Consider the following 11,130-nt stretch of genomic DNA (forward strand, 5'->3'; position numbering starts at 1 on the left):
TCTCCTCTCCAAATGATCGATAGAAGACTGATTGTCTCCAGTCTCAGCTGTAGTTCCAGGTAAGCCAGTTTGTAGAGAGTGGGAAGGGGAGGGCCATGTGGTTGTAAGATGTATTCATTTAAATGACATCTGATATAAAAACTCAAAAACAGTTGGGAAACACTGGGAGAGGTTTTCTTAAAGGGATAGTGTGAGATGTTGGGGAGGAAGCCCTCTCTACTAACCCAGTCAGATGAACCCATGGACACCCCTTTTATGTCTGCATGCAGTTTGAAGGAAGTTAAAGCTAGTTTTGTGAGACATTGCTGAATATTTCCCTTTAAATAAACAGTTGAGAGAGATTCGTAAGGTCTTTCATTTGATGCTGAGTTTCAGTCCTATTCTGACTGTCGTCTCTCTCTCTCTCTCTCTCGTCTTAGAGTTGCGCGGCCTGAAGAGCGCCCTCGAGTGGCAGGAGGCCCTGGAGGCGGCGCGGAGCCAGGCCCAGCAGAACCCACTGCCCCTGGAGGTGTTTAAGGTGAGGGTCAGCCACACAGGAAGTAGCCCTGAGACACAGGAAGTGCTTCGACACGCAACCAACTTAATGTGTACTCTTGTGCAGGTTCGTCAGTTCCCGTGACCATTCTTGCTGCGTGTGCTATCAGGCCATGTGGGGCGGATGGTTTAACAGTTACACAAATCAAATACTCACTTAATCAATGTAGTCAAACCCCTGAGTTTCAATCAGTCATTTAACAGACGATATCATGTCAGTCAGATTCCACTCAACCCAGTTGAAACTCTTCTCTGTCCTGGCTCCCCAATGGTCGAACAAGCTTCCCACTAATGTCAAGACTTCGCTAATCTTCTCTAAAAAAATCAACAACAAAAAAATGGTATGATACTTTAAAGAGTATCATATATAGAATCCCACGGTAAACAAAAGCACTGACTTTGTGAATAACTACTTTGTCGAGGGGAAATGTACTTACTACAATTGCGATATGGTTGTCCTACCTAGCTATCTGCAGGTGGATGCACCAACGGTAAGTCACTCTGGAAAAGAGTGTCTGCTAAATGACTCAAATGTCAACGTAAAATGATTACGTTACATAGCTCCGACACCTCTGCTCCTGTCTGTGTGTGGGTGTGTGTATTGTGTGTGGGTTGATGGTGTGTGTGTGTGTGTGTGTGTGTGGTGATAAGCTGCTGTCTTTCCCACGCCCCTAAGTCTGGGTGTGTACCTGTCGTACAGGCGACAGTGATATGACTGGACCCGTCTGATGGCCTCGGTGGCAGTGGGTTTCAAAGGGCCACACTACCTAGCTCTATTTGTCTCTATAGGTCAAACACACCTGTCACAGACAATTAGTTAGACTCACATAGGCATTATTTGATCTAACTCAGAGCATATTTGGGCGGTTGAGCAAACTAGTCATAAATATCAAAGTAATAACATTTTAATTATATAGCCTAGCCCCACTGCTTAGTGTTTGTTAACAAAGCCTGTTTGCAGTGACCATTAAAAGACGTGTGTGTTTTCCACGGTGACCCGGTTGTTTCAGGACCATGCAGACCTGACCAAACACTCCTTCCGGGCGGGGATGAAGCTGGAGATGGTGTCGCCGTCGGAACCGTTCCACATCTGCCCTGTATCTGTCACACAGGTGGGCCTACCTGGCCATTTCAAACGTTAGCCAACTCTATCAAACCCCACCAAACAGTATCACACCTAGTCATACCCTTAAAAGTGTCTCTATGTGTTAATGCAGCCATGGTAATATCGCTCCCATCATTCTGTCTCTCTGTAGGTCTACAATGAGCACTACTTCCAGGTCACAGTGGATGACCTCACTCCAGAGGCCACACCCCTGTCCCTGGTGTGCCATTCTGAGTCGCCGGGCATCCTCCCTGTCCAGTGGTGTCTGAAGAACGGGATTGGTCTAGAGCGGCCCATGGGCTACCAGAGCCAGGACTTTGATTGGGCGGACTACCTGAAACAGAGTGGGACTGAGGCCGCCCCCGACGCATGCTTCCCGGACGTAAGATACTTTCTCTTCCTTCCTAGTGGGTCTGTTCTATGTGCACTGGTGTACAAAATGTTTGTTTTTTTACACCAGCTTCAAACAGCTAAAAAGACAATATTTTTGGTGATGGAAAATATATTTCAAAGCAGTTAACATGGTACAATGATTCTCTACACTATCACTGCTTGTTTTGTCACAAAATGAAATTAGGTGAACTATTAGAATTTTAGCAACCAGGAAATGGTGGAGCGATTTCTGCATATTGCACCTTTAAATGAGCGATTATTCATTAACAACAGACATTCCCTCTCAATCAAACAAGACCAAGGAGAATGTGTGTGGCTTAAGTCTTTTGTGCAGAATGATCCATTGTTATGTCTACTGTTTATCCCATTTTGTGTGTGTGTGTGTGTGTGTGTAGGCGTGGCAGAGCCGAGGCTTCGCTAAAGACATGTGGCTGGAGGCCGTTAACCCTGTCAGGCCCACCGAGGTGTGTGTGGCTCAGATCACACAGGTCAGGGGTCGCCTGCTGTGGCTCAGACTGGAAGGTGAGACGTGTGCGTGTGTGTGTGTGTGTGTGTGTGTGTGTGTGTGTGTGTGTGTGTGTGTGTGTGTGTGTGTGTGTGTGTGTGTGTGTGTGTGTGGACAGCTGTCTTACCCCATGCTCTTTTGTCCCTCTCCAGGCCTGCCTAAGTCCGTCCCTGAATGTATTGTGGATGTGGAGTCCATGGACATCTTTCCTGTAGGATGGTGTGAGACCAACGCTTACCTCTTGACTCCTCCACTGAAGCCTGTCTGTAAGTATCCCCGCATATCTCTCTCTCTCTCTCACTCTCACTCTCACACACACACACACACACACACACACAGTGCAAACCCTATTATTTTGTGTTGATTGCAGGCCAGCAGCAGAAGAAGATAGCCGTTGTCCAGCCAGAGAAGCAGTAAGTTCGCTGATGCTCCAGAACCACCCTCACTGTTCCATTCCCTTTTTTAAAAGCCCCATCCAGCACTTTAACAGTTCCATCACACAGATTGCTATTCCACTCTAAAAACAAATCAATGCATTGCCAAGCCATGTCAGCAGCCACAGAAATGTATGGCCTATACTTTACAATACAACCTCCTAGATGGAGAACACACTCAAGTAGATAGCCTTAAAAAGCCTCGAGGCCCCTCTCTCTCAAACCATAGCCTTCCCCCCCGGAACAGTAGCTAGCTGTTCACTTGGAAATTGCCGGGGTTTTTTTCAGCGGACAGATTTATTATATTGACAAATGACATGTTTCAGTCGCGGCTGGGAAACGCAGCTCTGAAGGATCAGGGTAGTGGTCGTTCAGAGACCACATATGAGGCTTTCAGTAACACTTTGTCAACCTCTCTCGTCTAACCTCTTTTGCTATATCTCTCACCCAAGGGACTCATTCATCAATAGCCCTCATTCTTTTCCGTTGTTGTTCAGTTGTGTTAGGGGAAGGACATGTATCACACTCAGCTAAATCTGACAGGGTCTTAAATAGCTGTGTCTTTGATTGGACGACTTTGCTGTTCACTCGATTGATTGATTGGCTCATGGGTTGATTGATATTCCGTCTGTAGGTTGGCTCCGCCGCAACCCGTGGAGACAATCCCTCTCGACCTCTGCGAGCCAGTTGCCATGGACACAGGTAAACAAGATTCATAATTTAAATATGAGATTGTTTATTTATAGCTATTAATGAAAATGAGAGTTAATGATGATCATGATTAGCATGGAAAAGCCCTGGAGAGAGAGAGAGTGTGTGTGTGTGCGCGTGTGTGCGCGTGCATGCGTGCGTGCGTTAGCCACACCTGTTTCAAAGCAGATTCATATTGATGAGCAAACAACATTCGTCTGTCTAACAGTTGCTCTTCACAATCACGGTTGGTACCTCACAGCTTGTCTCAGAAAAGTGTTGCTTTCGAACAAGCTTCTACATATCAATCAATATTACACTTCTGTTAGCACTCCTCTCAACATTTTACACAGCCAATGTTCTGTTTATTTAGTGTGTGTGTGTGGGCGGGGGGGGGGGGGTGCATCAGTATTGTGTCCATAAGAGACTCATGCCCTTCTAAGTTCTGTAAAAAAAATCACTTGCTCATGCATATTTATAATTTGTCTTATTACTATTCAACCGGAGCTGTGCAATTCCAGGTGTATGAGTAACAAAGTGTAAACTGAGGTGTGGCGTCACACTACATTGTGTACAGCACACCTCTAATACAAGCCTGTGGAGTTTTAGAGCAAGTCATACATAATGTAAGTGTTGGGCTGCTTTTACACAGGCAGCCCAATTCTGATGTTTTTTCCACTCATTTGTCTGGTATTTTTCAGAGCTGATCTGATCGGTCAAAAGACAAATTAGTAAGAAAAAATATCACAATTGGTCTGCCTGTCTAAACTAATTGGACTTCTATATAGTCTATCAAGAGATTAAACTTGATAGGCTGCCTGACATTCTTATACCTGTCTGTCATTGGATGATTGTCTGATGTCCCATGATGCTTCTCTCTCTCCTCCCCAGGCTCAGCCAATGGGAGATACTGTTGCTCCAGGATCTATGTGAACCAACGCTGTTTCTCTGGCCCTTACCTGAACAAGGGGCGCATCGCTGAGCTGCCCCAGGCTGTAGGGCCGGGGAAATGCACTCTGGTCCTCAAAGAGGTAAGTAGAGAAACATCAACATACTGGTTGCATCCAAATCTATTCCCACGACTGTTCACCAGAGTCCTATGGGATCCCAAAAACTAACAACAGACTCCAGAGGAGGTGGAGAGGCATATGCCTAATTAAAGGACCGGAGAGGGGAGGGGGGGAGGAGGGAAGGAGAGAGAGAAGGAAATGTTAACCACCTGCGGTCTCTCAGCATCAGCTTCAGTTTAATTTGAACTGTCAGTCATTTCTGTTTACACACACACACACACACACACACACACACACACACACACACACACACACACACACACACACACACACACACACACACACACACACACACACACACACACACACACACACACAGTAACTCAGCAAAAACAGCCTTTAATTTCCCTAGATACCCCCTAGTGTGAGTGTGTGAAAGTGTGTTCATTTGAGTGTGTTTGTGTCCTACTGGTTTTAGTAGTTCTCTGGTTTTTGTGTCACGCTCACTTCACAACTAGGGAGAAAAAAATGACAATGTCTTGAAGAAAGTGTGTTCTCCTGTGTGTCCCCGTGCAGGTGCTGAGTATGCTAATCAATGCGGCCTACAAGCCTGGGCGTGTCCTGAGGGAACTACAGGATGTAGAAGAGCAGCACTGGGACTGCCACGAGGAGACCCTCAAAGCCAAGTGAGTCCCACCTGGAGGAGCTCGACCAGGATTGGAGCGACCATTAGGATCCTGGTGACCATCCTGAGTGTAAGGTCATGTATGAACAATCCCGTTGGCCTGAGCTGACACTGTTTCTCTCCGCTCCTTAGATACAAAGGGAAGACGTATCGATCGTCCATCCGGATCGTGCGTCTGGCAGAGCAGATCCCAGACTTCTGTCGTAAAGTGTGTGTGAAGCTGCAGTGCTGTCCCAACCTCTTCAGCCCCGTCCAAGTCACAGACCAGTGTCCTGAGAACTGCTCTATGCAGACCAAGACCAAATATAGTGAGTGTGTGTGTAGGTGTGGTTACTCTACTTGTGTGTTCATGTGTGGGTTTCTGTTGATGGGAACTAAGATCAACTTCATATATGTTTGTAGGTTGGTGTGTGCGTGCGCGAACAAATACAGTAATTTTCTACAAGTGTGAGTTTGTGTGTCTGTCACAAAAAACACACACACACACACACACGAAAATACACACAGCCATTTGTTTGATTAAACCCCCTTTAAATGAATAGCTAACCTGCGTCAGAATTGAGCCCATATGAACTGTGTTGAGTGTTGTGTCCCCAGCGTATTACTACGGTAAGAAGAAGAAACTGTCTAAGCCGTTTGGAGGAGAGGAGAGTCTGGAGGCCAAACCCACACGACGCAGGAAGAAGAGGAAGGCCATCTTTGTCCAGAAGAAACGGCGCTCGTCTGCAGTGGACTACACTCCTGCAGGGTCACCACAGGTCTGACAGAGCACTCCCTCTATTTCGGTCTGTCTGTCGCTCTCTCCATGTCTCTCTTTCTCTTGTGTATAAGAGTGAAGGCTGTGTTCCCCTCCCCCTCTCTTTTTCCTTTTCTTTCTTTCTCGCTCTCTCTGTGGGTCTCTCTTTCTCTCTCTTCATGTCTCTTTCTCTCCGTGTCTCTCTTTCTATCTATCCGCGTCTCTCTTTCTCTCCGTGTCTCTCTCTCTTTCTCCATGTCTCTCTCTTTCTCTCCGTGTCTCTTTCTTTCTCTCCGTGTCTCTCTCTTTCTCTTTGTGTCTCTCTCTCTCTCTGTGTCTCTCTCTTTCTCTCTGTGTCTCTCTTTCTGTCTGTGTGTCTCTCCCTCTTTCTCTCTGTGTCTCTCTTTTTCTCTGTCTCTCGCTCTGTGTGTCTCTCTTTCTCTCTTTGTCTCTCTCTGTGTCTCTCTCTCTGTGTCTCTGTGTCTCTCTCTCTTTGTCTGTGTCTCTCTTTCTCTCTTTGTCTCTCTCTTTCTCTCTGTGTCTCTTTCTCTGTCTCTCTCTTTCTCTCTTTGTCTCTCTCTGTGTGTGTCTCTGTGTCTCTCTCTCTTTGTCTGTGTCTCTCTTTCTCTCTGTGTCTCTCTTTCTCTCTGTGTCTCTCTTTCTCTCTTTGTCTCTCTTTGTGTGTCTCTCTGTGTCTCTCTCTCTTTCTCTGTATCTTTCTTTCTCTGTGTCTCTCTTTCTCTCTGTCTCTGTGTGTCTCTCTTTCTCTCTCTCTTCGTGTGTCTCTTCTCTCTCTCGTCTCCTTCTCTCTCTTCTTGTGTGTATTTCTTTCTATTACATAATGGACTTGATTGTCACTGCTCTAAGATTGACCCTATAACTCCCAACAGGACAGTGATGAAGACGAGGATGAAGATGATCTTATGTTGCAGTCGGGCAGTGAAGAAGGCACCAGCTCTGAGCCGCGCGAGGACCACATAGACACGTCCTCTGTGGAGGTGGCTAACAGCCGGCCGCGGCGCACCGTGACGCTACGCAGGGCCACCCATACCGGCATAGCTTCGGGCAGCCGTGAGGGTCCTGAAAGCAGGAGGCGGAGCACTCGGTCCCTGTCATATAACCAGGAGAGCAAGTACCACCCACCCAAGAGACAGGAGATGCAGGTGAGAGCAAATGCTACACGCAGAGACACACACATACACAGACCCACAATAATGAAGATGTGATTTAGTATTTGATGGGTTCTTTGCCTCCCTGGTGGCCGGGTGGCCCAGATATGGTCAGTGAATGGCATTCTGATGTCATATCCAGTCGATAAAGGTCCTGTATGTAGATTAATCTTTGTGGCCATGTGTCCTGTGGTCCTGCAGGTGGAGTGTAGTGAGGCGGAGTGTCAGCTGGTGCTGGAGAGGAACCCTCTGGAGTGGTCCGTAGAAGACGTGGTCACGTTCATCACCTCCACCGACTGTGCTGCTCTCGCCAACATCTTCCAGGAGCAGGTACACACACACACTGTGCACACACTCTGAAATACATGCAGACACACACATCCCCAATTCAACACACTTTCTCGTTTGATGTACAGACTCTCTCTTCACATTATCATTGACATCGTCATCCTTTCCTCTGTCTCTCTGTCCTTATTCTCTGTCTCTGACTCTCTGTCTCTCTGTCCTTATTCTCTGTCTCTGACTCTCTGTCTCTCTGTCCTTATTCTCTGTCTCTGTCCTTATTCTCTATCTCTGTCTCTCTGTCTCTGTCTCTCTGTCCTTATTCTCTGTCTCTCTGTCCTTATTCTCTGTCTCTCTGTCTCTCTGTCTCTGTCTCTCTGTCCTTATTCTCTGTCTCTCTGTCCTTATTCTCTGTCCTTATTCTCTGTCTCTCTGTCCTTATTCTCTGTCTCTCTGTCCTTATTCTCTGTCTCTCTGTCCTTATTCTCTGTCTCTCTGTCCTTATTCTCTGTCTCTCTGTCCTTATTCTCTGTCTCTCTGTCCTTATTCTCTGTCTCTCTGTCCTTATTCTCTGTCTCTCTGTCCTTATTCTCTGTCTCTCTGTCCTTATTGTCTCTGCAGGACATAGATGGCCAGGCATTGTTGTTGCTGACCCTGCCTACAGTCCAGGAGTGTATGGAGCTGAAGCTGGGTCCAGCCATCAAGCTGTGTCACCAGATAGAGAGGGTCAAGGTGGCCTTCTATGCCCAGTACGCCAACTGATCCTGGGCATCTCACCTGGCACCTTTTACCCTGTAGAGCACAGGCTGTCTGGAGACACTCCGCCCAGTACACCTTCATCTGAGGAAGAGGAGGAGAGATGATTTCGCTTAATGCCAAGTCTGGGATTACCTGGTCTGGAAAGCTGGGAGGAAAGTGGGAAAACTGGTAATGCTGTCGCTTAGGAATTCCTCAATTCTTGACAAGGATTACCTGGCCACTTTTCCGTGGATTACTGATGTCACATAGAGAAGGAAGTGACGTCAGAGGAAGTAGAGGAGGAGCTACCCACATACGGAGCTCAGGACATCATCTGCGACAACAGGCAGAGATGGATTGGAAGGCTCAGATTCCCATAGTACTGTGTGGAAGGATAAGTCAACTGTGAATGGTTGAGTACGATACATATGAGTCAATCCATATGGAATACAGATCTGTGAAGAAACTGATCGAAATTGAGGATTATTTTCTTGGAAAATCTTATTTTTTTACATGCTGTTTCAGACTAATGGCCCTGGCAGTGTTTAAGTTATGAACAAATGTTATTAAATATTTGTTCAATGTTTTCCCTCTTTGTTATATTTAAGTAAATTAGCTTAATATATTTCATTAACGAAAATCGGTTAGTAACCTACAATATATTTGCAATATTTATTGTATTCCTTATTGAATGGATATCATATCTTATTTGGATGTAAGAAAAATATATTTAGAGAGAGTTGATAGGCTATTGAAATGTCCAAGTCTTTGGGTTCAAATATGTATTTAAGGTTGTTCATGAGTTATTCCAGTCAATAGTAATTTAGTCCTGTTAATAAATTATCCGTTTTTTCTTGTGTGCATAGGGACATAGTAGGTCCGCTGCATTTTCTCATTAAGTTTGTAAAAAATCCTGGTAACACTTTATTTGAATGGTCCATCTGCAGATGCTCTACAGGCTATCAGTAACATTTCAACTAACTGTCTACCAGCCCTAACCTAACCCTTATTCTAAACCTTACCCTAACCGTAACCTTAGCAAGCAGTTGCTTATCAACAGATGGTCAGTTGCTTATCAACAGATGGTCAGTTGCTTATCAACAGATAGTCAGTTGCTTATCAACAGATAGTCAGTTGCTTATCAACAGATAGTCAGTTGCTTAACAACAGATAGTCAGTTGCTTATCAACAGATGGTCAGTTGCTTATCAACAGATGGTCAGTTGCTTATCAACAGATGGTCAGTTGCTTATCAACAGATAGTCAGTTGCTTATCAACAGATAGTCAGTTGCTTATCAACAGATAGTCAGTTGCTTATCAACAGATAGTCAGTTGCTTATCAACAGATGGTCAGTTGCTTATCAACAGATAGTCAGTTGCTTATCAACAGATGGTCAGTTGCTTATCAACAGATGGTCAGTTGCTTATCAACAGATGGTCAGTTGCTTATCAACAGATAGTCAGTTGCTTATCAACAGATAGTCAGTTGCTTATCAACAGATAGTCAGTTGCTTATCAGCAGATAGTCAGTTGCTTATCAACAGATGGTCAGTTGCTTATCAACAGATAGTCAGTTGCTTATCAACAGATAGTCAGTTGCTTATCAACAGATAGTCTGTTGCTAGTATCTACAATGTGGCCAAAGTCCTGAAATAGCTTTTTACCCTTTTCACTTTTTAAGAAGTTGTTTTCACAATCATGTAAACAGTCGTGTCAAATACATTGTATCCATCTATGCAAAATGCGGTGCAGATATTTTTGATAAGTGTTGATAAGAAAATACATTTCTACTGATTTTGTAATGACGTTTTGTTTTCTAGTTTTTATAGAGATGAAGAATTCATCAAAGTGTTTTTTTAAACCATGTATGAAGTCACAGGAGGGTAGGCCTGAATGAACTACGTTGGTAGTCATAACCATTCCATTACTGATTTGGATTTCATTGTGTTTCTTCATGCAGACAGTGACTAATAGCCTGTTGTATTTCCAAGACTGTAACATGTTCTTAATGTAATATACATTTAATTTAATACAGACAGTACATATTCAGATGAGAGTATTTCACAGCAGCAAGGCGAGTCGTGCTTCACCAATTTTCTGTTACTGCACAGTTGAATTAATTTAATAGCACATACACCAACTCTGACACTTTCGATTGAGCCAGTCTGAAAAGTGTTTTAATCAACTGCTACCTAAAATGGTTGCCTGGCAACACAATTTCTAACGTCTGTTTTGCATGATTTTCTTCCCGTTTCCCAGCTGTGTCTGAAAACAAACTGGATACATTTTGAGAGAGGAGTAAACAACCATTTAACTGTTTGTTTTTTTTAAAGCCATTTTTTAAATATTTTTTATCTCATGTACAAGTGGCAATTTCAGACAATCTTCTGAAGTCAGTCGATGATTTTAATGTATTCAAACAGTGAATGTAATAGTAAATCTTTTGTTAACACAATAGCCCAATATTATGAGTAAGAGCTGGCAACCGCAGACGACTACAATATTTTGTCATATCTTTTAAAAGAGTTCGATCCTTACCGTGTCTTGTAGTCCCTTCATTTTTGGGGGCAAGTGTTGAGAGGCCTGTCACTTAAGATGGAGGGTTGTGATTGGATATGGTCCCAGGTTAGTGGATCCTGTTAAGACCTACATAACTCCATTCATATAGAGCAGTAGTACTGTGTGTCAGGACAGCTGTGATAGACTGTACAGACCCAGGAAACAGCACGTAGAGGTAGAAGAGTTAACCATGTGTGTTTGTGGTTAACCACCTCTCTGTGCTCTCGCACTACAGCACTCCCGTTGCAGCAGGCCTGGGTCACGACAGCACTGGTCTGGTCGTTCAGAGA

At 44.7% G+C, this 11,130-nt stretch overlaps 1 protein-coding gene across 4 annotated transcripts in view; it reads left to right on the plus strand.

The window, feature by feature from the left end:
- LOC129838303 (scm-like with four MBT domains protein 2) overlaps positions 1 to 10,818 on the plus strand; it is a 44,166-nt gene extending 33,348 nt beyond the window's left edge. For 2 of the 4 annotated variants that reach the window (XM_055905200.1, XM_055905201.1), the window contains 15 exons: positions 420 to 517; positions 1,545 to 1,646; positions 1,791 to 2,021; positions 2,428 to 2,554; positions 2,690 to 2,803; positions 2,908 to 2,950; positions 3,606 to 3,673; positions 4,553 to 4,692; positions 5,248 to 5,357; positions 5,489 to 5,664; positions 5,759 to 5,803; positions 5,954 to 6,114; positions 6,983 to 7,255; positions 7,463 to 7,591; positions 8,165 to 10,818. In XM_055905200.1, the coding sequence (XP_055761175.1) occupies positions 420 to 517; positions 1,545 to 1,646; positions 1,791 to 2,021; positions 2,428 to 2,554; positions 2,690 to 2,803; positions 2,908 to 2,950; positions 3,606 to 3,673; positions 4,553 to 4,692; positions 5,248 to 5,357; positions 5,489 to 5,664; positions 5,759 to 5,803; positions 5,954 to 6,114; positions 6,983 to 7,255; positions 7,463 to 7,591; positions 8,165 to 8,305 (1,958 nt within the window). In that variant the 3' untranslated portion in view covers positions 8,306 to 10,818. The remainder of the gene's footprint in view (positions 1 to 419; positions 518 to 1,544; positions 1,647 to 1,790; positions 2,022 to 2,427; positions 2,555 to 2,689; positions 2,804 to 2,907; positions 2,951 to 3,605; positions 3,674 to 4,552; positions 4,693 to 5,247; positions 5,358 to 5,488; positions 5,665 to 5,758; positions 5,804 to 5,953; positions 6,115 to 6,982; positions 7,256 to 7,462; positions 7,592 to 8,164) is intronic. The other 2 variants (XM_055905202.1, XM_055905203.1) reach the window with 1 other exon arrangement.
- The last annotated feature ends 312 nt before the right edge of the window (positions 10,819 to 11,130 follow it).

This window comes from Salvelinus fontinalis, chromosome 39 (genome assembly GCF_029448725.1).
Source record: "Salvelinus fontinalis isolate EN_2023a chromosome 39, ASM2944872v1, whole genome shotgun sequence".
Lineage (NCBI taxonomy): Eukaryota > Metazoa > Chordata > Actinopteri > Salmoniformes > Salmonidae > Salvelinus > Salvelinus fontinalis.